The 26,812-nt window shown below is 45.2% G+C and overlaps 1 protein-coding gene across 3 annotated transcripts in view; it reads right to left on the reverse strand.

Moving 5' to 3' along the window:
• Positions 1-26,812, reverse strand: part of LOC146980359 (storkhead-box protein 2-like) — a 90,813-nt gene that overhangs the window by 9,053 nt on the left and 54,948 nt on the right. For all 3 annotated transcript variants that reach the window (XM_085788582.1, XM_085788581.1, XM_085788583.1), the window contains exons 2-3: positions 18,526-18,678; positions 308-2,771 (exon numbers count right to left, since the gene is read on the reverse strand). In XM_085788582.1, coding sequence (XP_085644708.1) covers positions 308-2,771; positions 18,526-18,678 — 2,617 coding nt within the window. The remainder of the gene's footprint in view (positions 1-307; positions 2,772-18,525; positions 18,679-26,812) is intronic.

Genomic DNA, 26,812 nt, shown 5'->3' on the forward strand with positions numbered 1-26,812 from the left:
TCAGAACCCCCTAGTGGACTAAGCCATTTCATTGCCAGAATCTGCGCGTGTCACTGACTATGAACCCGAGATACCGGGACTGAGTCCAGGTGCGCTGTGTAAAATGTTGACCCCCCCAATTGTCATTGTATAATTCGCACTCTGATCGACACAACATGAGGTCGAAGTTATTTTTTGACGTGCGGCAATTTCGTACGTAAAAAAAACGGACCCGGTGTGCAAAGGCCTTAAATAATAAATGTGAAACTAATGAGAGTCACGTTTTGCAGTGGGTTGCCATGTGGTTCAGTGTATAATATGCTCTCACCGTGGTGAGTTGAATCCACTGTCAACAGTGACCGAGCTGGAGTCCATACTGTCCAGTCTGGCAGAGTGGGCCGACTGCTGGTTCTGACTGGACTCGGGGTGGTTCTCTTTAGCACCGGGGAAGGTCAGAGTTCTTTCAAACCTCCTCTGTAGGTCCCTCTCCTTCTCTCTCTCCAGCAGCCACTGCATGGTGCCCGCCCCGCCCCCTCCCATCCCGACCACGCCCCCTCCGGCCTTCTCGTTCTCCCCTCGACTCTTAGTGGTCCCCCCTTCCTCCAGCTCGTCGTCGTCCGAGACGTTGTAGTAGTCGAAGGAGGAGGCCTCCGCGGCGCTGCCGGCGGGCTCGGCCCCTCCCGGCGGCGGCGGTATGCACGGCGTGGCCACCAGAGGTTTGGGAGCGTCGAAGGCCTCCTGGGAATCGAGTGCATCGCAAGACGAGGACAGAGCGGAGGAGGTGAGGGCGGGGGGTTTCCTCAAGGAGCTGTAGCCGGGCAGCGGGAGGCTCGGAGGAGGTTTGAAGAGCGTGTCTTTACTAAAGATCTCCTTACGTTTCTCCTGCCCAGAGGAGGCACTGTGGGAAGAGCGTCCGTTAGGAAGGGCTGCGTCTGGGATAGAGAGAGGTATTGGAGGCAGGCTGCCACCCTTAGGCCCCACCTTTAAGTCCTCCTTAGTGTCTTGGGGGTGGGGTGCTTGCCTTTCTGTTTGTCTGTCAGTGTTGCTTACTTTTAATCCGTCATGGCTACTTTTACCCAGAGTTCCCAGCGGGTTGGCTGCGGAGAGAACGGCGTCGGAGGAGGAACCGGAGCACTGGAAGTAATCGTCGGGAGGTAAGGAGGCGGGCAGTGGTTTGGGGGAGTACGCGGGCAGGCTGTCCCTGCTCTTACTCTTCTCTAAGCTCCGGCCGCCGTCCATCCCCAAAGAATCTCCGGGCAGCTTCGCCATCGTGGGGGGCGTGGCTCGAGAGTAGTGAGAAGAGCTCTGATTGGCTCGCAGGGTGCCGTCGTCGGTGTAGTAGCGGCTCCGTTCGTCGTAGTAGTCGGGCGGTCCGATCAACCCGGCACCGAGAGGTCCTTTGGAGTTGTCCATGGACCGGGAGCGCTCCTTGGCTTTGTCGCTGCGTTCGTTCCGGGACTTCCTCTCCTGGGTGTGGGAGTGCGAGCGGTGGACTTTGGAGTGGTGGGCTGAGGGGCCATGGCTTGGCTCGGGGAAAGGCATTTCTGTGCGTCGCTTGGCGAGCTCTCCGGACACGTCCCACTCCGGCGTGACGGGCAGGTGGGAAGAGTCCAGGATGTTGGGGTTGCTGTGCGCCAGGTGCAGCCGGGCCCGCTGCCGCTCCATCGCCAGGGCGTGTTCCCTCGGCGACCGCGCCAGCGAGGACGAGTAGGCCCGGTAGTCCCTGTCGGCAAGCAGCTCCAGATGGGAGCCGTCGCCGGGCTCGCCACCGCCGCCGCGCGACGCCCTGGTCTTGCTGTGCGAGCGGCCGTGTTTGGTCTGGGATTGCTTCCTGTGTCTGCCGCCGCTCCGCCTGCTCCGGGAGCTCTGATTGGCCGAGGACGCTTTGCTCCTCTGGGCGCGCTCTTCCTCGAGACGCTTCATGACCGCCGTGTGCCTGGCGAGGTTCTCTACGGTGAGGTCGGGGTTGATCCGGCGGATGATCTCCATCTCCACGTGGCGCGGCAGCTGGCTGGGCGCCTCCTCGTCGCGCAGCGGCCACTCCTCCGGCGGGAACTGGGCCGAGAAGGTGGCCAGCTGCTTGGCCTTGTCCTTCTTGAAGCTCAGACGGAACAGCTTCAAACCAAATTTCCGACTTCCTGTGCCGCTTCCTCCGCTTGCTTGTTTCTCGTTCTCCGCCGTCCCTCCCCCGCTGACTCCCCCTCCCCCTCCTCCGCCACCGCCACCACCGCCTCCTCGGTGCTTGGTGAGCGTGTCCGTCTTGAAGGGAAACCCGAGGGTGCTGCGGCTCTTCTCTGCGTTGCCTCCCGTCGTTTGGGGAGGTGTTTGCGGGGAATGCGGGGATGAGTACGCCTCCCGGTGGTCTTTGGGGGATCGGCGCTGAAGCGTGGTGTGGTGACTCGGGGGGTCGTCTCCACGGTATGCGTTGTTGTAAAAAGAGTCCCCGCCTCCCCCGCTGTGGTTTTGGCTGGACTTGTGGTGCGTTCGGTCTCGTACGCCTCCAGAGGTGGACGGGGTGATGGTGCCGGAGAGAGGAGAAGTGCACTGCGTCTGCTGATGCTGCTGTTGGTTCTGATGCTGCTGCTGCTGCTGCTGCTGCTGCTGCTGGTGGCGCTCGATGGATCTCTCGTCTAAGTGGTACCACTTGGAGCTGGTTCGGATTAGGCTTGGAGTGATGAAGTAAGTCTGAGGGGTCACGATAAAATATCCGTCTGGTGTTGGGTAGATCTTCCGCTCACGGACCAGCATGCTTAGCGTGTGGTGCAGAACCTCCTCTGTTGGCGTGGGAACACCTGAGCAAAAGAAGAGATGAACAGAAGTTAGACATGGGACCTTTAACACAGATTCTAGCACAGGAGATTTAAATGATGAAGTTACCCCCATCAAGGGCCCCTGGAAAAAATGTATCCGTTTTTTTTTTAACACCTTTTATGGAACAAAACATCAACAACACAAACATCCAAAATGTGTCATAAACAGAGAAACACCCAACGCCTGATTTTTTTTTTATGTCGACAAAGAATCAGGAAATGGTTTCAAAATTAAACAGAAGACCTGAAACTTAAAGTAGAATTCCGGCCATTTTTGACCCCTAAATCGTTGTCCTGATGGTCACCCAGTGTTGGAGGAGCAAAAAACGCCACTAAAATTGATGCAGGCAAACCGGAGTTAGACCATGGCTAGATGGCGCTACACACCACTGAACTCATATAGTGTACAGTATAAACAGTGTAAACTTTGTGTTTTTGCATGTAGTCACTCACCTCAGATAGCCGAACTCTGAAACATCCTGGAAAGACATTACTGTCCCATCACAAAAATAAACGGTCAGAGATATTTTGGACATTACCACTGCACTGCTCCACCGTTTATTTTTGTAAAGAACAAGGAAAAAGTGTTTGTTTCTGTGGCGGGGAGAGCAGGCGCTCTGTGATGGGATAGTAATGTCTTTCCAGGATGTTTCAGAGTTCGGCTATCTGAGGTGAGTGACTACATGCAAAAACACAATACTGTCTATACTGTACACTATCTGAGTTCAGTGGTGTGTCATAAGGATTCCAGTCATGTGCCATAGATATTTGATTGTTTTCTGAGTGTTTGTTGTGGTTGAAAGAATTGCCCCCAAAGGTTAGCGTTGTGGCTATCCCTAGCACCGTCTAGCCATGGTGTAACTCCGGTTTGCCTGCATCAATTTTAGTCGTGTTTTTTGCTCCCCCCAACACTGGGTGACCATCAGGACAACGATTTAGGGGTCAAAAATGACCGAAATTCTCCTTTAAAGAACATGTTTCTTATCCATATACTACTTTCTAATATATTTGAATACACTGTACACTTCACAAAAACAAACACACATACTGAAAGGGCACTTTGCTATCTGAGAACAGGTCTGTACAGAGGCTGCATCCGTCCATAGTGATGATGTAAAAGCCTCTCTGACATCAGAGCTAGACACCAACAGCCCACGTGGTTGGTTCCTCACAACCATCTGCAAAGCCTTCATGGGAAATTGTTTAAATACAGGTCAAAATACTTGGCAGGTGATTGGATAAGCTACCTGTCATGTGACGTATAAAGGGGAGCGTTGGAGAGGAAAACACAACACAGCACCAAAGCAGCTGGTATCAAGCATGTGATTCTTGTTGCTCACTGTGAGGAAACCTAAGCTGCAGCTCCTCCCTCATATTCTGCAGCCATGTCTGCAACTTTCACAAACTAATAATCCAACCTTCATGCAGAGACTGTCAACTGCTGGATCGTTTTGAGAAAGAGTTCCCTAAAGGATGCACAGTACAAAATAACTAAAGGGTTGTTGTTGTTCATGTAAGAATCTTTTATATGCCATGCCAGCAATAGCAGGAAGTAGGGGTGGGTATTGAGAACCGGTACTAAATTGGTACTGTCTCCTGACTGGTCGGTACCGAATTATCAATAAGCTCCTGGGCGAAACTGTACTGCCACGTAACGTTAATTATTTCTAACAGAGCCGGCAGAGACTGATCAGGTTATGTTATTCCATAATCGTTATTATTAACGAGGGTGACCATATATGGTGCTTAGTGCTTATAGAGAGCCTAAGCGGAAGCAGGAAGTAACGGTCACCATGGGACCTCAACTCTGAAAAACTCGCCATGCAAGTGAACGGGACTGAAAGTTTTATTTCGTGATCCGATTGAATTGTGCCATGAGAAAAAAATATGACCTCTACCTGTTTAAAACATCACGTTTCATCCGGGAAAAAAAGCAGTTTAGCATAAAACGGCAACGGCAGAATGTATTTTGTGTGAAGACCGCTCTACGGACTACAGATCTGGTGTCCCACAAAAGATACGTCACCAACTGACACAGGAAAGGGCGCCATGTGGTGACGTCACCTACGCCACTTGTAGTCTTTCTGGTTACAGATTCTTCTGAATTTTATTCTACAATAGTTTTATGATAAACTGCTGATTTCTCTTCATGAAACGTGATGTTTTAAACAGGTAGAGGTCATATTTTTTTCTCATGGCACAATTCAATCGGATCACAAAATAAAACTTTCAGTCCCGTTCACTTGCATGGAGAGTTTTTCAGAGTTGAGGTCCCATGGCGACGTTACTTCCTGCTTCCGCTTCGGCTCTCTATATCCAGCCTGTCACTGTCAAAATTTACATCTATTCTGTTCTTACAAAATAAAGTTTGTGAAGTGAAGTGCTGACAGATGTGCAGCTGACAGTGACAGTTTCCTCATTGTTAAACCTGAGCCACCGTCCAGGCCAAAGTCTCTTGGACATATACAGTATATACTACATATGTAAGTCTATTCTCTTCTTTTCTAACTGGCTCCTTTCAGTTTTCGCTGGTAGGAAAACTTGAAATCGGATGTGCTAAAACTAGTGAGGGGAAAAAAACTGGAAAAAACACTGTAAGAATTCCTGTGACCATGACCAGACCACAGCTGACCACAGCCGTCTGTACCAGCTTGTGCCTCATCTATCAACACACACTTTGAGAATCACAGGTCTAAAGTGTGGGCTCACTTAACTAAATCAAATGAAAATGCAATGAGCAGCATCAATAAGAGTATCAATATCGGTATTAATAAGCAGCATTGGTATCGATAAAATCCAGACGATACCTAACTCTATGATCAGTATCAACTTGCTAATAAAAGCTGATTGACCCTCACGACCAGACCAGATTGTCTGTGTTCAGACCTCGTGCTCAGCTGCTAGGAGTGATGTCATCACATGCATCCACAGAGCTTCGAGTCACCGTGCAAAAAGGACATTGATGTGAACTGTACCCACTGTGTCTCTGTCAATGAAACCTTGGTTCATTTATTTTGGTCTGGCCCACACACCAGACAACTGTGGAGCAGACTGGCACGCTTTATCAGTGATCATATTCACCCCCAGTTTAATTTATGCTGGAAAAATGTTTTGTTTGGCTACACCGCATATGATAAAAAACTAAATTCTCAGTTTTATATGATTAATTTGTTAATTATTTTATCCAAATTTTATATACATACCGGTAAGTCTACATTTTCTGGTAAGAAGCCAAACTTCTTGGAACTGTCTGCATATGTTGGTCAATATATCTCCTCCCTCTGTGATTGTGAGAATAAAAAAGCTGTTAAAACTTATGATCTTTGTAAGCTTTACAAAATATTTATTTAAGTTTATGTTTTTTCTGTCTTGCTGCCATCCCCTGGCATATTTATGATGGTTTGGTTGTGTATTAATTAGGGCTGACCCGATTTTCATATTTTGATAATCGAAGCTTCGCGGACATAAAATCGATTTTAATCGAAGCTTCGGCGGCCGGCGGGGTGCGTGATCGTAACACCTCGTCCTGACATGCAGCGAGCAAGCGAAAGGGCAACGAAAACTTGCGCGAGGGTGTCCTGATATGCAGCGTGACGATTTTGTCGCGAGTATATTCTATTGGTTTAGAATCCAAACCAATCAAATTATCGACATGAATTATCTGAGCGAGCAGAAATAATGAAAGTAATGGCAAATAAACACTGCATATCTCCAAAATCAGGCAGGTTTCCAGGATGCCAAGTAGCCTACTCATTTTAATGTAACAACTGCCGATGAGAACCGGTGTCAAAAAGGGAAAAAGGAGGGGGAAAAAATTGATCACGGACTTTCCATGCTGATCGATTACCATGGCAACGAACGAAGCTTCGAGGCTTCGAATTTTTTGGGTCAGCCCTAGTGTTAATGTTGTATACACTTATTTAACTGTAACTAACTGTATTCAGTCCTGTGTATACTCTTGCTGTCAATAAAGTTGTTAAAAAAAAAAAAAAAGTCACTGTGCAAACCAGTACAACAGATGCCACGTGGCTCATCTGCTGGTTCAACTTCAACTTCAACTTCAACTGGTGATTCTGTATTTTTAAAACCTACTACAGGCCTGCAGCCCACTCATCTCTACCCAGCCCTAAAGCATCTCCCTCCCCCTCTCCCTCCCCCTCCCCCCTCCCCTCACTTCCTCTCTCCTTCCCTCCCTCTCTCTGCGCTGCATGCTGGGAGTGTGCTGATGGAGAGCATGGTGAGTGGCACCTAAGAGGCTGGGTCCTGTTTCTCAGCAGGGGGTGGTCTCCTCTGACAGGAGTCCAGAGTCCCTCCATTTATTTCTTAAAACAGAGCTGGAGCACTTAAAGGGATAGTTCACCCAAAATTCAAAAAGGCTGGGAGAAGTTTCAGAGTCCTCCGTGGCTTCTCTGAGTTACAGCGGGGCTCCGTGCAGCACTGAACTGTCCATATAACGGTTGCGAACGGACACCACTTTTCTTCGTCCAAAAAGACACACCAAAAAACATCCAAATACCTCCATGCTGCTCGTCTGTAATGTCCGTCTTGTATTGAAGCCCCAACATGAGAAATTGTTCCGAAAAAAATTTAATAAGTCTATATTTCAAGCTTGTTTGTAGCGTAAGCTCCTCTTCCTTGTCCGTCCAAATCGAAGAAAGAAGCACGGAGCCCCGCTGTAACTCAGAGAAGCCACGGAGGACTCTGAAACTTCTCACAGCCCTTAGTCCACATGAGGGGGAGTAGATAATGAGTGAAATTTGAATTTTGGGTGAACTATCCCTTTAAGGAGGTTTTGCGTGTGGATTCCAGATGGTGAATCTGGGCTGTATGGACGTCAAGCTGAAGCATGTTCAGTCAGTGAGTATACAGGTGCTCCGGGTCCATCAGGTGTTCAGTGTCTTGTCTTTACAGGCAGAACGCAGCGTCCACACCTGTACAGCTCACAGCAGCAGACCACTGGCTTTCTGGATGACACCTACCTGGTTAGAAGATTAATGTCTGAAATTAGTTCCCTGATGCTGGAAAATTAATTCACTTCACTACTGCTACTTCAGACAGCTGCTGGGTTAGATTTGTCATCATGGTCTGAAGGAATGTGACTGGTCTGTGGATGGATGGGTTTAAACGGATATTTCAACATTTTGGCAAATGCCTATCGCCATAATCCCTATAGTCATAGCAGTCGGTTCATTACCATTAAAGCAGAAGTAAGCGATCCGGTGGTTTTGGCTAACTTCCTGTCAGCAGATGGAGCTAGCAGTCCCCGCCCTCGTCCCTACGTCACCACATTCACGCGCATCCCTTGAAGTATACAAGAAGTTTTCTCCTCGGCTTACAGCAGAGCAGAGTGACTGACAGACCAAACACTCTATAGAAGTGATTGCTGTCAGAAGATATAACTATTTAAGACTTATATTAACACAAACATTCCGCTTACTTCTGCTTTAATTGTCGGTGCATGTTGTTTTGAAATCAGCGGGGCAGAGACGTGAGCTGCACAGCTAACGCAACGGAGGCTCGCGGTCAAATTTGGACGAACCGGGAAGAGGAGCTTCGAGAAGCTTCTGCTACAAAACAAGCTTGAAACATAGACTTATTTAATATTTTTCGGAACAATTTCGCATTTCGGGGCTTCAATACAAGACGGACATTACATACGAGCAGCATGGAGGTATCTGGATGTTTTTTGGTGTGTCTTTTTGTTACAAAGACAGTTGGTATCCATTTGCAACCGTTATATGGACATGCACTGCTACGCCGAGACCCCCTGTAACTCAGAGAAGCCACGGAGGACTCTGAAACTTCTCCCAGCCCTTATTAGTCCACATGAGGGGGAGGAGATAATGAGTGATAAATGAAATTTCAATTTTGGGTGAACTATTCCTTTAATGGAAATGGATTTTATTTATATCTGATGTAAAGAAAGCTTGTGTTAAGAATCAAAACTCTCCTCCAGAATCAGATCTCCCTCTCCTCTTCACAACATCTCTCTATCCTTTCTGTATCTCCTGCTCTTTCTCCCTCAAGTATCTCTCTCTCTTTCTCCCTCCCTCCCTCCCTCCCTCCCCCCCTCTCTCTGTCAGTCTGGAGGTATTACTGCCAGTTACATCATAGCAGCCTTTCAGCCCAGCCAGAATGATGCAACACTATGCAGACAGACAGACTACACACACACACACACACACACAGGGAGAGAGAGAGAGGGTTTGTCCATCCATCTTGTTGATAAGGCCAAGCAGAAGGAAAGACACACACACACACACACACACACACACACACACACACACACACACACACACCACCGTATAACACACATCCAAAATCTAAATGTCTGCGGGGAGGAAGGAGGTGTTGAGGTGATGTGGAGAGTCAGATGCTGGGTGGGCGGGGCTTCGACCTCAGGTTGAAAGGTGACGGCTGAGAGGAGCGAGCTGTGAAACTCTGTGGCTGTATTCGAAACCGCATACTATACTGCTAGTACGTACTGATTTGGCCAAAATGTAGTATGTAGTATGTAGTATGTAGTATGCGAACAAAAGCACAGGGATGCAAACGGGTCAGGACCAAAAAAGAGAGGAATTTCCCGGGGGGGAGGGGGGGCTCACCATTAACAAATAATTACATTACAATATCACGGAAAAGTCAATTTCCAGTAGTTCAACCCCAACCAAGTATTGGGTGCATATAGATGGACATAGTTTTCAGAAGGCCAACATTTCTATATTAAAAATGCTTTAAAAAAAAAAAAAAATCCTTTGCAATATTTCCATTTTGGAGATACTGATTTTTAGGTCTTCACTGAATGTTAGTCATAATTATTACTATTAAAATAAACTGAATAAATAAAGACATGGGATGTTTCATTCAGTGTGTAATGGACATACGTATATATAATGTGCTAGTTTCACTTTTTGAATTGAACACATTCTACATCGCGGAGGCGACGTTTCCACTCAGGGCTTCCTTCACCTCTGAAACGGGGCAGAGCTCCGTGGAAACACCTGCCTGACACAGCAACGTAGGGAACCGTGCATGTCCGCGGCGCACAGCTGCACGGACATACACGGGGGGAAAAACGCCGTCGCCGTCGCACCGACTGCACGTGGCTATGCACGGCTTTAATGAGCGCGCATGTTGCACGTCTACATTGGAGGTCGGCTGTTAGCGAGTTTCGCTTTTCGGCGCGCTGTTTGCATCCCTGAAAGCAAAATCTGCAGTATGCGAAAAGTTCCCGGATGTCGTACTGATTTGGAAAATATTTCCAGTATACATCTGACCAGTCTACATCGCGTACTGTATCCCACAATGCAATGCTCCCCTGACGTCTAACCGTAACCAAAGACGATAGTGTAGCCGTGTACCGTAACTATAGTTTAATAAAAATAAAACTTAATGCAGACTGATCGGTTCATTGTAAAATAATTATTTATTTTTTGTAAATGTGGTGGTTTGTGTCCGTAACGTGAGGCTCCAGAGCCCCGAGGCAGCGCTGCTTACACACAAGAAGCTTCACTTTACATTCAAACAAACTAATGCTACTGCCACAATTGTTAGATTTCATCAATGAGACCAACATTTATCTACTAAAAATAATTTAACCAGCCGGTGGTAAACCTCTAAAAACCTGCGGGTAAGTTAATTAGCGATCGTTTTCTCCCCCGGGATGATGACGGAGGTTGGCCGGCCGAGCAGCTCTCCAGAGCAGCTGCTGCCTCTGTGATGTTGCGGTCGTGTCCCGGTCGCTGCGGAGCTTCACTTCTCCAAAAAACATGGGAGCAAACTTTTAAACAGCCGTCATTTGGATAAACTGGCCGTATATTTGGAGTCTTAACAGTTACTTTCTCGCATGAAAAAATATTAAAACTTAAATAAAGTTACATAATTACAGCGTTAGAGCGAGAAATAAAACAGCTTTTAGCCTGTTTACAGCTACCGCTACCGGTTGCCGTGAAATGCATTCTGGGAAACTCGTATACTGCATACTGCGATGATAACGGTGTCGGTCTGCTCAAGTAGCAGACTGAATCCCACATTCAGTATGCAGTATACAGTACATACTAACGCAGTATGTAGTAGGCAGTACGGTAGTATGTGGTTTTTCTAAAACAGCCTGTGTGTCTGATGTGATGCCACCCGGCCGTCAGTGAGGCTGGTGTTGAATCTATTCACAAGCTCCTGATCTAATTTGACTCCAAATTCCATTTGAAGTCAAATTGATTCAAAGTTATTTCAGTAACAATATCAGATGTGTTTGGATGTGAAGGAGACTCTCAGAGAAGTAAATCTGGAGATCTTTCCTCCAGCCTCGTTCATTATCAAAAACATTATGATTAAAATATGAATGGACTCAAAGCTCTACATTAATGCACTTTATCAGGGATGCAAACGGGTCAGGACCAAAAAAGAGAGGAATTTCCCGGGGGGGGCTCACCATTAACAAATAAGTACATTGCAATATCACGGAAAAGTCAATTTCCAGTAGTTCAACCCCAACCAAGTATTGAGTGCATATAGATGGACATAGTTTTCAGAAGGCCAACATTTCTATATTAAAAATGCTTAAAAAAAAAAATTCCTTTGCAATATTTCCACTTTGGAGATACTGATTTTTAGGTCTTCACTGAATGTTAGTCATAATTATTAGCCTACTATTAAAATAAACTGAATAAATAAAGACATGGGATGTTTCATTCAGTGTGTAATGGACATATAGGCCTATATAATGTGTTAGTTTCACTTTAATTGAACACATTCTACATCGCGGAGGCGACGTCTTTCCACTCAGGGCTTCCTTCACCTCTGAAACGGGGCAGAGCTCCGTGGGAAACACCTGCAGCCTGACACAGCAACGTAGGGAACCGTGCATGTCCGCGGCCACAGCTCCACGGTGCACGGGGGGAAAAACGGCGTCGCCGTCGCACCGACTGCACGCGGATACGCGCTGCTTTAATGAGCGCGCATGTCGCGCGTCTACATCGGAGGTGAATAGGTAGGCTGTTATCAGTATAATCAGAGACAACCATGAATGAGTTCGCCTCAGTTTCACGTGATTGTCACTGTCAGCCTGTTAGAAAAACATTTTACTGACCCCAGCTGAGACGCTGAGACCCCCCCCCTCCCAAAAACAAAAACTCTTCGGATCTGAACGATTCACACAAGTCACCTAATTGGTCATGAAAAAAGCGAGTTTCGCTTTTCGGCGCGCTGTTTGCATCCATGTTTATATTAAAGGGATAGTTCACCCAAAATTCATGTCGACTAAGAGCTTTGAGAGTTTTCAGAGTCCTCCGTTCCTTCTCTGAGTTACGGGGGGGGGGGGGTCCGCACAGCAGTATTTGTCCATATAATGGTTGTCAATGGACTTATTTAATTTTTTTCGGAACAATTTCTCATGTCGGGGCTTCAATACAAGAGGGACATTACAGACGAGCAGCATGGAGGTATTTGGATGTTTTTGGGCATGTCTTTTTGGATGAAGAAAGTTGGTATCCATTGACAACCATTATATGGACAAATACTGCTGCGCGGACCCCCCCCCCCCGTAACTCAGAGAAGGAACGGAGGACTCTGAAAATTCTCACAGCTCTTAGTCGACATGAGGGCGAGTAGATAATGAGTGAAATTTGAATTTTGGGTGAACTATCCCTTTAACATTTTGGCAAATTCGCCTATCACCATAATAATTATTGGTGCATGTTGTTTTTAGATCAGCGGGGCAGAGACGTGAGCTGCTCAGTCAACACAATGCAGGTGAACGGTGACAGGTCCCCCGTCCCTCATCAAACTCATCAAATACACAATCTAATCCAACAACTCCACAACGCTCTGGTGGACAAGTTGTGTGTTGTTAGATAAATGACTTGTAACCTGTTACAAGGAGAGTGGAGGCTCCTTCACATCGCTGCTGGAAACCAAACCTGCGATCAGAGCCTCTAACCGGTGTCACAGCTCTCCTCTCGTCTCGGTGGCACCGTGACTCCGACACAAACGCACCCCGTGAACAGTAAAGTTAATCTCTTGTTTATGACAGATACGACTACACACAATACACACATCATAATAACACATGTATGGTAATCCATCGATCCACTGATTGATTATCAAAGGCTTCATAATGCACGACCGGGAGGAGGCTCGGCAAAACAGCGGCCGTGACCAGTCTTGCAGATTCGCTAAATGATGCAACCTATATCGATGAAAGTCGTATTTTTTTTTAAACACTTTATTTGTAATTTTCTGTTAACATATAGAACAATCATATTCTCTGTATTACAAATAACTATAACAAGCATTCCCGACAATAGACAGAGACATTTCAAACCCAAAATCAATGTGACAAACTAGTCATAGACAGTAGACAGGAAAAGACAAGAAGAAAAAAAAAGAGAAAGTCGTATTTTGATCAACATTATGTTTCAAATTAATTATTTCACTCGTAAATCGTGTAATAAACGGGATAATGTATACTGTAACTACACATTATCCCGCTTAGAACACGGCTCTCTTGAATACTCGATTCTGATTGGCCAATCACCAGTATTCTGCTGTGTTTATTTCTCGATAGACCACCGCTGAGCGGACCGTTGCTAGGGGACTCCATAGAAACGGCCGACTGGAGGAGCAATCACTCATCAATCCAAACATTACCAGCTGCATTGGAAGACTTTGATAATCAATCAGTAGATCGATGGATTACCATACACGTGTGTGAGATTATGGGTTACGGCATGCGGGGTGCGGAGAGGAGAGGAGAGCTGTGACACCGTGTCACAAATACAAATTATAGGCTATGGCCTCTCTTTTTTGTAGGGCACGGACACATTTTTCACGCTCGATCAAAGTGTGGACATGAGAGTAAATGTATGAAAAGTGGCTGTGGGTGTGGACAGAGAGGTCAGGGAGCAGGTAGTGATCAGCTGCTCCAGTGACCGTGGTGCAGCCGCTCCGCTGCGCTGACGGGTGGTCAGACGTTCAAAATGCACGACATTTCTGCTTATTGTGCGTATAACCTGTCAATTAAAAATCAACAAGTATCTGCAACGCTGCTGCATCTCATCCTTGTGTAGTCACGCCCACCACCTGACATGCAGCACATTCTGCTCAACACACCTGCCGTCACTCGACCAGAAGATATATGGACGTATTTTAAATAATCCAGCAGAAAAAAAACTGATTGCACCAGGCTACTGTTACCACTTTATCTGTGTGTAGGCTAATGCATAATCCTTAGACCATAAACCATTGGGTGGAAACATTATGTGTAAAACCATTCCTTCATTGAATTAATTTGATAAAAGACTTTTTCTTTTTTTTTTTACTAAAACTGACTAAAACTAGACGAAAACCTTGTTGAGTTTCGTCGACTAAAACTAGACTAAAACTATCACATATAGAAATGACTAAAATTGACTAAAACTAATAAGTATTTTCGTCAAAAAGACTAAGACTAAGACTAAATCTAAAATGCCTGCAAAAACAACACTGGTACATCACAGTACTGGTCAGAGCTCTGGACACTGCCCCAGTCAGCAGCAGCGTGTCCAGGCCTTCGTCTGCTACTCTACATCGACTCTGTTGACAGTGAGGGACGTCACTAAATGATCCTAATGTCAAGGTGTGTGTCCTCACTACTATAGAAAGGCCCACATGTGTGTGTGTTGCCTGTCATTACATCATACAAGTGCCGCTGCTTTGCTCACATGACGCAAGTTGTCTAAAGAGGGAACCCCAGAGCCGTCTGACACACACACACACACACACACAGGTTTTACTCATCCGTGGAGAACACCGTGTTCACCGTAGTGGACATGGGTGTTTTTTTGCCTTTTTAGTTAATAAAGACAAAACAACAGTGAACAGTAAGAATGATTAACTAGACGTTTGAGAAGATGAGAAGATGTCCCGTTGACCTTCTCAAGCTGCTAACCTTCAGCCAATAGCTAGAATATTGGATGCTTGATTTTCTATTTCACATGTCCTGAATGATGAAGATGTGTCCACTTGTTGGATTTGGACTGAACATCTCCGTCAGCTTCACATGAAGAGAATAAACTCCAGACAGAGAAGAAACACACTGCTCTGTCCTCCACTTCTCTATTCCATCTACACAGTCGCTCAGACCTCATGTTAACACTGTGTGTGTCTCAGGTGAGAAGACACTGAGCACTGAGCCCAGACCAGATTCAGTGACAGACTGATGTCCCCTGCTTTAGTCTGATTGGCAGTGTCAGAATGGGCTCTATGCACAGTAGCTCCACTACTTCCTGAATTTAAGGCAGCTCCTTTATTTCCTGTCTTACATTATTGGGCAAACTGATTAATCCAGGTGTGTCTGACCATTGTGACTCCTCAGACACACCTGGATTAATCAGTCAGTTCTTAATCACTCACACATACACACACACAGTTTCTCTCTCTCTCTCTCACACATGCACGCACACACACAAACACACACAGAGTCACACACACAACGATAATGCTCAATCAATAAAAACAAGAAAATAAAAGACGATCTGCTTCTAGCTCATATCGACGGCCTTTCTGTTGCTCCCAGTGAGTTTAGAAACTTTCGTTCATGTTAGCAAAGACAGTTTAGAGCAGTAAAGTATGCTAATGCTACCTGTGATGCTAGCGCCTAGCGCAGTAAAGTATGCTAATGCTACCTGTGATGCTAGCGCCTAGCATGGTAAAGTAGGCTAATGCTACCTGTGATGCTAGCGCCTAGCGCAGTAAAGTATGCTAATGCTACCTGTGATGCTAGCGCCTAGCGCAGTAAAGTATGCTAATGCTACCTGTGATGCTAGCGCCTAGCGCAGTAAAGTATGCTAATGCTACCTGTGATGCTAGCGCCTAGCGCAGTAAAGTATGCTAATGCTACCTGTGATGCTAGCGCCTAGCTCAGTAAAGTATGCTAATGCTACCTGTGATGCTAGCGCCTAGCGCCGCTGTTTTCTGTCTTCTCCCTCCCACAACAACACAACTTTTCCTCTTTTCCAACAGCGCTGTTGGGCTAAATTAAATTAGCCCCAATGACAAGTAAACCAAGGGGGCGGGACATGACGCCTGTCAATCATTGACCCTGTGTCAGCCCACTGCTGATTGGTCAGAACCGATCGGCCTGTGGGCTGAATGAAGTTAGCCCAAACAGTCGGTGAATGGCGAGGGCGTTGTCATGGCACCTGTCAATCATCCACAGTGGTAAAATGAATGAGAGCAGACTGGGTGAGCTTGGGCTGATTAAAATTAGCCCATTTAGAGATATCCTGTGTTTCTCTTGAAACTATTTGATACTGTTGCCACTTCGGATTTCACTAAGACTTCATAACAATCTTTTGTATATTAGTATTAGTATTAGTATTTTTCTCATCTTTTGTTGTGTAATGCAGGGAGGGCTGAGCCCCACTAGCCCATTGATACCAGCCGTCACTGCTCTTTACATTGTAGAGCTGTGATTCATTCACATGAATGTCAGCTGTGAACTGAGGTCTCCACGGTAACGCTATTGCCATGTCTGAACAGGGCCTCAGTGAACCACGCTGCAAGGAGCTGGTCTGATCATCAAGAGCAGTTAGAGACATTGTCCAAACCAGGGATGTCAAACATGCGGCCCGTGGGCCAAAACCGGCCCACCAGAGGGTCCAATCCGGCCCGCGGGATGAATTTGCCTTGTGTGAAAATTACATTTAAGACAGAAGAGGCATAATATTGTTGAAATTGCATGTGTTTTTTTTTAGACATCTTAATAATGTACTTCTTTGCACTAAAATAAAGAAAAACGTTAAGAGTTCTTGTTATTTATAGGTTATTTTGCTCTTATTTTACCGGTCTGGTCCACTTGAGATCAAATTGCAGTGAATGTGGCCCCCTGAACTAAAACAAGTTTAACACCCCTGGTCTAATCCCTCTCTTCCTAGTGTGTATCAGTTTAAACCATCAGCTACGTGCAGTTGAATAAATCCTCTAACCCTACATGGTGAAGAGAAAAGCGTCAGGAGCAACACAGATGACAGTATGTGAGCTGCACATGTCTGCACTTGTCAGAACTTTATCAGTGAAAATGCAGATATCATCTGATTATATGAGGTGGAACATTTTCCTCATGTTCACCTTGCACATGTACACACTTCACTACATATCCCCAAATATGGGATATATTATATATGGGAATATGGGAGGTGAAACGTCTTTCTAGACAAGTAACCAAGTCCAGTTGCTTTCGATTTAAATTTCTTTGGGGATAATGATGACCTGGACAAATGAGAATATTCACAGGCTTACACCACATCCATGGAGAAGATGAGTGTTGAGACAGGACCATCACAGCTCTAGGACCAGTATGTAACATTTTCACCTGCTCTGTTTACAACCACACTCTCCTTGCATTTCCACATCATTCATTAGCTGTGTAGCTTCCACCTGACCACTAACACTGAGTCTTATTAAAGCAGGTGTACAGAGAAGCCTTATGCCAACACTGCAGCTCCCACTACCAGTCCAACCTCCAGACCAGTCAGTCTTCACACCACTTCACTTTTTCACATTCATGCTAAAGTCTTTTAAATGTATTTTTTCTTTTTGCAAATGCAGTAAGAAGAAAAGTCAAGCCCAGGCTCCTCTGATCACCTGACTTCACCCCAACAGCACAACACAGGAGGCTTAGAGACTGTCCTGTCAGTGATCTGGAGGGGAGCAGCCAGAGGAACTGACTTGAACCCAACATCTAACAGACCTGAACGTGTCATATCAACCTCCCAACGTGACAGAATCTGCACAAAACCCTCACAGCCTGTTGTGTCAGGCCCAAGAAGAACGAGTGCTGTAATTGCTATGACCCAAGGTACGTGTCTGTATACTTATATGTGACATTTCAACTTTTCCTTATAATATATTTGAAAAACATCAAAAAAAAAAATCAGTTTTCACACTATTACGTATGAAGCTGTGATTTTAGTGTGAACTTACAACACAAAGTGAAGGAGTCTGAAGATTATTATGGAATAAACTGCAGGTCCTAAGCTTTAACTGAGCTCTTGTTTTGTTGTCTGACTTGATAGGATGTGATGTTAAATGCTCAGTTTTCCTGACTTAAAGGGATAGTAGCATTTTTTTTAAAGTGGGGTTGTATGATCTACAAATAGCCCCTAAGTACTTTAATTGCAGTAGAAGACTCTCTGCACTCCTCCCATTAGCAACGCCAGCCCATAATAGCCCTGCCCAGAGATTTACAACATACAGTGTTGTGAACAGACCCAAAGAAACGGCCTATTTTCGTGGACTAAAAGAGGTTTTACCTGAAAAAAAATGCACAGTTCCATTGTTCGCTATAATATAATTTTTTCCAGCCCTTCAAAGTGCATGTTGTAAATCTCTGGGCAGGGCTATTATGGGCTGGCGTTGCTAACGGGAGGAGTGCAGAGAGTCTTCTACTGCAATTAAAGTACTTAGGGGCTATTTGTAGATCATACAACCCCACTTTAAAAAAAAATGCTACTATCCCTTTAATGTGCAAATATACAACATCATCAACACACTGAGTGACACTGACATGGAGCATGAGGCACGGTGTGGCACAAAGCAGTCACACTATAGCAGCACCTGCAGCTTCACACGACCATGACTTCTCTTTGTCCTGTCGTTGTGGTTTCACTGAACTAAAACACAAAGTCAACACAACAGATACAATGACCGAGGGGGAAGTACAACTCAACAAAAGCTGCTGTGTGTGAGTGGTTGTTACCTGGAAAACATGTCTGCAGGTGTTCGGTCAGAGCCTCCTGAGTGACAGGCTTATGGGCCGAGTTCATAGCAGAGATAGCCAATAGCAATACCTCTCCCAAGGGGATGAACTGCGATTGGCTGATAGGGGACATACTGATGGGTGACACATCACCTGTGAAAAGACAAAAAAAAAGCAGAGTGAGGACATGGTGCGTTCACCTGTCAGACGCTGGAGATTCATTCACAAAACATTACACAAGTACACAAGAGACAAAAATAAGATGTAAACATGACTTTTCTGCCTGGTTCACACACTCACACATTCTCACACACACATTTTTATGTCGTTTTTCAGTTTGCTTTTTTATCTCTGTTTAGTTTTAGTCAGTTCAACAAGTGGTGAATCAGTTGTAGTTTTGTTTTTATTTTGAGAAATTGACAATCTTTTTTTTTTTTACTGGGACTTCAACTCAACTCAAACTCAAAAGTACTTTATTATTCCATTAGGAACTTCGTTACGGAAGGACATGAAAAGTGCAGGTGCAAAACAACGATCCACACATACATACCACAGCCATACCCAACACAATAATAATACACATTCCTACACCACACGTAAGTACAAGTACTCGCAGCAAAGGTTAAAAACAAAGGACACATACAAGGATAAAAATGAGTTAAAAACAGGTTCATTAAAAAGGAAAAAGTTCTGGTGGGAGTTAAGTGTTTAGAAGTCGGATTGAGGTGGGAATGAAACTGGATGATGAGTGTGTGTGTTGTGTCTGTGGCGATCTGTGTGCCTTTTTTCTTGACCTGAGTGTTGTAGATGTTGATGAGTGGCTCCTGTTCCTGACCGATGGTTTTATTGCTGAGTTTGACTGTTTTGTTCAGACTGTTTCGGTGGGAGATGCTGAGTGATTGAACCAAACCAGGCTGTGATGTTGAATGTGAGGATGGATTCGATTGGACATCGGTCAGAAACGCTGTCTGACAAGAGCAAAAAACATCACCAGAGACCCCACACACCCACACACCCACACACCCACACACCCACACCAGGAACTGTTGTCATTGCTGAACTGTGGGAGGAGCAGAACAACCAGCTTCTGCAACAGTTTCATCCCCCTGCAGGCCATAAGACTGCTGAACCTCCAAAACAGCTCAATTCTGGATTTTTGCACATGCCCTTTAACACTTTTAACATTTTAACTGTAATCTCTTAAATATAAAAATAGTTGTTGTTTTTTTACACACATGCACATGAGACACTTTCATATGCACACAGAGCACTTGATTTGACTGACCGACCTCACTTGTCTTGTTTTTAATTTATTTATTTCTATCTATAGGACTAATCTCCTTGTTGTTTACAACTACTTCCGGGTAGAAAACCAGCATTCGAACAATAGTGACGGACGAGAGTTTCGCTATATCAAATTTTTCATGTCACTATATCGCCGTTTAGACTAATCTGATGTTTGTAAAGTCTATAAAACCAATGATTGGACAAACATTACTATTTATGTGTGCACATTTTTGTAATTAGTCATGGTTATCATAGATTAGCCGGGCTAACGGTTAGCTACCTGTTTAACTTTATTAACTCAGTGACTCAATAAACGCTCCATTAAAAAATATTTTCTCCAGATATCTGAGTTCCAACATGACTGAGCTAACTGGAGTAGTTTCATGTCGTGTCCGACAACGGGAGGGTTTTAACAGCTGACGTCCTGCTGTTAGCTTAGCTACCGTTAGCTTAGCTACCGCCGTTAGCTTAGCTACCATTAGCTGTCCCTGTTAGCTGAGCCACTGATGCTTTCTAGACACCGTGTTCCCCCAAAACTGAATAAATACAACACATAGCAACACAAAACACACACACAGAAATAGTAATGTTTCTTCAATCATTTCAGATTTGTCTAAACGGTGATAGGGCGTGAAAAATATGATATATAGCTAAACTCTCGTTCGTTACTATTGATCTCATTCAAATTATGTGCTGGTTTTCTACCCGGAAGTAGAATGTAAACAACAAGGAGATTCGGTCTATATACTTTTTTTTTTTTTTGTGTCAAGAGTCAGTGAAACAAAATTTCGTTCTATGCACACTGTGTACTTGAATGACAATAAAGTACCTATTCTATTCTATCCCAGTTTTTATGTAGTTTTTCAGGTTTTAGGAGAAAGCCTCTGTCAGACCTTTTGAAGATGAACTTCCACATTTGTGGGATTTTTCCCTTTTAGTTGCATCCATCCCATAATGTTCCCATCAGTCCTCATCAGGTTCCATTCACTCTTATCTACCTGTGGGTCGTACTCCGAGTCGTCCCCGCTTTAGACATCTCTAAGAAAACTACAACTAAGCTGATGTTATCTGACTGAACTTAAGTTTTCGTTAGTTTTACATTGTTCATTTGAGTTTTTATTTAGTTTACTAAATTATTTTTTCCCTGCTAGTTTTAGTTGTAGTCTTAGTTGACTATAATAACTCTGGTTGAGTGTAAAGAAGCAGAGTCAGCACTAAACTAGTGCATGTCTCAGTAGCAGGACCTGCCCCTGAAGGACAAACCTCCAGGACCTTTTACCGCTCTCTGCTTTAGGGTAGGCCTAGTTGGTCCGAGCGTCCCGGAAAGACGTGAGGTTTACTCTGTACTGATTGGATACAGTCAGAGCGGGATGTGACGCCAAGAGAAAGCAGCAAAATAAGCAGTATTGTTAAAACACACACCACTACAAAAAAACAAAAACAAAAAAACAATGAAGTTTTGAAACTGTTGCACAATGATTCCATCGTCTGAAGACTCAGACACATTTCATCATTTATGATACTCATAATACTCAAAACTCATACTCTGATGTGCGTGTCCAGTGCATTTGCATGGTCCACTACTGGTTTGTGTTCAGACTGCAACTTGGTTCCTACTGAAGACACAAGTCTTTCATAACAAGTCATTGCAGTCTCACTGTCATGTCCTCAAACAGCTGATCACTGTCCTTTAAAAGAAAGTGGAGGAAATAGGGCATCTACTGGGGACTATTTTCAGTGGCGGATTAATCCACATTTGGTGCTGTAGTGGGTATTTGGGTCAGAGGAAGGTGTGTGTGAGTCGACAGAAACTATAGTGTGTGTGTGTGTGTGTGTGTGTGTGTGTGTGTGTGTGTGTGTGTGTGTGTGTGTGTGTGTGTGTGTGTGTGTGATGGAGGAACATGACCATAAACACAGTGTGAGTCACAGATGTGTTTCACTACTTGTTGGACAACAATGGAGCTGAGCAGCTCAGAGGGATGAGCTCCATCAGCTGGAGGTACACACACACACACACACACACACACACACACACACACACACACACACACACACACACACACACACACACACACACACACACACACACACACACACACACACACACACACACACACACACACACACACACACACACACGTACACACACACACACACGTACACACACACGTACACACACACACACACGTACACACACACACACACACACAGCTGTTGTTTCACAGCAGAGCGGTGATGATGCTAACGGCTAACTTTAGTGTTTTCTCAAACTTTCCAAGCTACAACCATGGATCTGTTATAATATCTGAATAGATCCATGGCTACAACCAATCAGGAGCGGTCATGGTGTGTGTCATCAGTAAGCACAGAGCTCCAGATGGTATCTGACTGAGCTGTTGCATCTAAACCTAAATTAACACAAGTTGGTTCTGGTTCTGTCTCAAAGGGGGCTAATGCTGACTCAGACAATTCCTGTTTAATAACCCTTTAAAGCCTACACAGACCCTAAAACGCCAGGAGATAGTTCTATATTTTTGCTAATTCTGCGCTTATTCTTCCAGGTAGTACTACCTATACATCATATGATTCAGAGAAACCTGCAGTTTTATCTGCAATCAGCAGCAACCGACACTTCATCATCACTACCAAAGGTCTCAGTTTCTGTCCGTTCAGACCTCAACTCCAGAGTTTCCACACCAGGCTGAATGTTTTGTCTAGACGGCAGAACAGTTTTAAAACTAAAACACAGTCTTGCGGACACGGCCTGATAATGATTCATTCCATCTGTAAACTAGGGACCCCGTTAAATGTTGAAAGAACAAGCACTGTGGAGTGTGACTGAACCAAAACACCAGTAGAGACGATAAACAAAATGGAAAAGCAGAGCAAACCAAAGCAACATGTAGTGTGTTAGTCAGGTGTTGTTCCACCAGGGTCCACAGCAGCTTCCGCTACAAAACAAGCTTGAAATATAGACTTATTTCATTTTTTTCGGAACAATTTCTCATTTCGGGGCTTCAATACAAGACGGACATTACATACGAGCAGCATGGAGGTATTTGGATGTTTCTTGGTGTGTCTTTTTGTTATGAAGACAGTTGGTATCCATTTGCAACCGTCATATGGACATGCACTGCTACGCCGAGACCCCCTGTAACTCAGAGAAGCCACGGAGGACTCTGAAACTTCTCCCAGCTCTTAGTCCACATGAGGGGGAGGAGATAATGAGTGAGATTTCAATTTTGGGTGACCACCAGGTGGAAACAGAACTTCCGTATGACCCGCCAGTCCGTTATGAAATTTCTTGCTCGACATTTTCCCATATTACACGGACATTTTCACTTGAGTGACAGCCAGGCAGGCACGGCTCGTACGGCACAAAGGAGATTCAGAAGGGGTTTGAGTCATCGCGGCGAAATGAAAATACCAGCGCACCTCGACACACTGGGGATCCATCACACCGCAAAACAATGCCGTGAAAAGTAAAAAAAAAAAAAAAAAAAACTCAAGCAGGATTACAATCAACCGCCATGCGCACAAACACACAAACTACCGCCTCAGCTCCTTCCATCCGTCTTCGTTGTTGTTATGATTTTTGTGCATGTGCTTGTGACCTGCCTGGGTGACGTCACGGTCGAAACTGTCGCACAGCGATTAAAGCAGAACTAATGCAAGTCGGCCGGAAATAGCCGAACTTCATCAGTACAACCATTTCATGTTTCCATGGTTTCCTCCGACTTTCCGAACTCAAACCAATCACGATTAAAGCAAGCATTAAAGTAAGCGATCCGGTCGTTTTGGCTAATGCTGCGTTCCAGGCAGGCTTTTGAAACCGTAAATTACAGCTTCAAGTCACAACTTACGACTTTGTAGCGTTCCAGGCAACCCACTCGTGTTTCTCCGACCTGTTTTACCGGTGAAAGTCACTATAACGGCCACTCGTAACTTCTGACCCGTGAACTCGTACCAGATCGAACTGGTACCACTTCACAGGTCGGAAAAACACAAGTTACGAGTTGCCCTGAACGCACCATAACTTCTTGTCAGCCGATGGAGTTAGCAGCCCCCGCCCTCGTCATGGATCTATTGGTCCTCGTCCCTACGTCACCACATTCAGGCGCATCCCTTGGCTGCACACACAGGGAGGACTGCCCCTTTATGCCGTTCTCTCTCCTCATTGGATAAAGGTTGTAGGATACAAGGAAAGTTTTCTCCTGGGCTCAGAGCAGAGCAGAGTGACTGACAGACCCGTGTTTCAGACCAAACACTCTATGTAAGTGATTGCTGTCGGAAGATATAACTATTTAAGACTTAGATTAACACAAAAATATCGCTTACTTCTGCTTTAAGTGACAGCGTAAGGCAGTTTCTCGCGATAGTTTTATCCATTGACGAGATTTGTGACACCGAGACGGACGACTGATCTTGCAAGTGCGGTTTTCAGCCAGTGGGGGGGGTGAGCGCATTGGCCTAGACCCCATTCACCTCATAACAGGTCACTCTACCATCACAGTGTCTCTGAGCCACAATAATTACAGCCCAAATCCTGCATAGTTCTGCTTTAAGTGGCGATCGAAACTTATGACGGTTCCTGTAGAAGTTCCTACCCCCTCCCTCTACCAGGAACTCCTGCAGTGGAAACACGGCTATACACACAAACACACACACACACACACACACACACACACACACACACACACACCACATAGTCTTCTGCAGCACATGAAGCTATAGGAGAGCAACCACCAAATGAAGACACCATGACAACCTGAACACACTTCTACCTACACACGGTCTGAACTTACCAACAACAGCTCAGAAACAAAACAAAAAGCTTCAGCGGCACAGAACTCCAACAGCCAGGACGGAGGACTGAGGTGAGGGGGACGGACAACAGCTGCAGACCACCACGCTGACCCCCCCACACTCTGACAGCTGCAGCACCAACCACAACCCTCCTCACTCTGCAGGGGAGGGGGGCTGAAAGCATGTGTGTCAGAAGGAACAGCTGAACCAGAGGCCACTCCTCCTCCGTCAGGACTCAGGACCAGGACCATCAGAGATCCTCACAGCTCACCAACACCTCACTTTCACAGCTTGTTGATAAATCTACTGGTCCAGTGTTCTTGTGTGTGGCTCCTCAGGCCTGGTACCTGCTGCCTTACCAAGGTTAAAGGGATAGTTCACCCAAAATTCATGTGGACTAAGGGCTGGGAGAAGTTTCAGAGTCCTCCGTGGCTTCTCTGAGTTACAGGGGGTCTCGGCGTAGCAGTTCATGTCCATATAACGGTTGCAAATGGATACCAACTGTCTTCGTAACAAGAAGAATTGTATTGAAGCCCCGAAATGCGAAATTATCTCGAAAAAAATTAAATAAGTCTATATTTCAAGCTTGTTTTGTAGCAGAAGCTTCTCAAAGCTCCTCTTCCCGGTTCGTCAAATTTGGACGAACTGGGAAGAGGAGCTTCCGTTAATTTTTTTCGGGACAATTTCGCATTTCGGGGCTTCAATACAAGACGGACATTACATACGAGCAGCATGGAGGTATTTGGATGTTTTTTGGTGTGTCTTTTTGTTACGAAGACAGTTGGTATCTATATATTTGCAACCGTTATATGGACATGCACTGCTACGCCGAGACCCCCTGTAACTCAGAGAAGCCACGGAGGACTCTGAAACTTCTCCCAGCCCTTAGTCCACATGAGGGGGAGTAGATAATGAGAAATTAGAAATTTCAACTATCCCTTTAAGACATTCTAACTGTTGATACCGGTTGTTCTGAAGCATGAGATTAGAAACAGTCTGTTTCCATCCACCACTGACACTGCTGCTTGGACACTTACTGATAGATTGATTGAAATCTTTATTGTCCCCAAGGGGAATTTGGTTTACAACAGCCGGTGTCATTATTAAACACACTGAATAAAACAGTGAATAAAGTAGTGAAATAAGTAAGGATACATAAAATACATAGCTGTCATTATGAATGTAACAGATTACAATCTCTACAGCTGATTTCAATATTTAACAGCTGATGGTCTAAAGATCTGAGGTCAACCTCCTTCCTGATGGCAACAGCCTCAACTCTGAGGCTCTGGACATGGACACACACCTGACCTGTTCTAGACCTGGCTGAGATCATTAAAGGGATAGTCCAACATTTTGGCAAATTGGCCCATTGCCAAAATCCCTATAGTCATAGCAGTAGGTTTGTTACCTTTAATTGTCGGTGCAAGCTGTTTTTAGAACGGCGGATCGGAGTGGCAAGCTGCTCAGAGCTACGCTATGAAGGTTCATGGGATTTCTTGGTTTCCCCTCATCAAACTCATCAAATACACAATCCAACAACTCCACAACGCTCTGGTGGACAAGTTGTGACCTGACCTGACCTATAAACGGGCATTTTTTTCACACTGACAGGCTCAGATAGTTACAATGAGTGTCCGACAACATATTAGAAAGGAGAAATGAACGTATTACGTCACAGCAGACCCTGTGGTCGGCACGGCGATGGCGCAGTGCATCCACAGGAGTGTTAGCATCCATTTGAAGCACAGCTAACTGTTAGCCCTAACTTGTGAGGCTCTGTGAAAGCGCCGGTCGTCTCTCTTCACCTCAGTAAGGTAACGGTTTTCCTCACCGGTGTTTTGCAGCGAGTTATCGTGAGATTTCAGAACGAGATTTCTAGCGTGGTGAGATTTGGACACAGATCACAGCAAACAGCGACCTCCAGCTAAAGGTAGAGACTATTACCTTCATTTCTCCTTTCTAGTATGTTGTCGGACACTCATTGTAACTATCTGAGCCTGTCAGTTTGAAAAAAAATGCAGATTTATATGGCGAACTTTGACGGGAGCCACTTGCCCTGTTGAAGAGCGTTAGCTGGGCTGCAGGCTGCCTGCCCGGCTCAATACTGGAGCAACCTCAATAAAAGTATTATCCATCACTCACATATACAGAAAAAACATATGAAAACAGGGCCCAGGTTGAAAAAAAACGA

This window comes from Trachurus japonicus, chromosome 10 (assembly GCF_045865225.1).
Source record: "Trachurus japonicus isolate A0001 chromosome 10, Traja_1.0".
Taxonomy (NCBI): domain Eukaryota; kingdom Metazoa; phylum Chordata; class Actinopteri; order Carangiformes; family Carangidae; genus Trachurus; species Trachurus japonicus.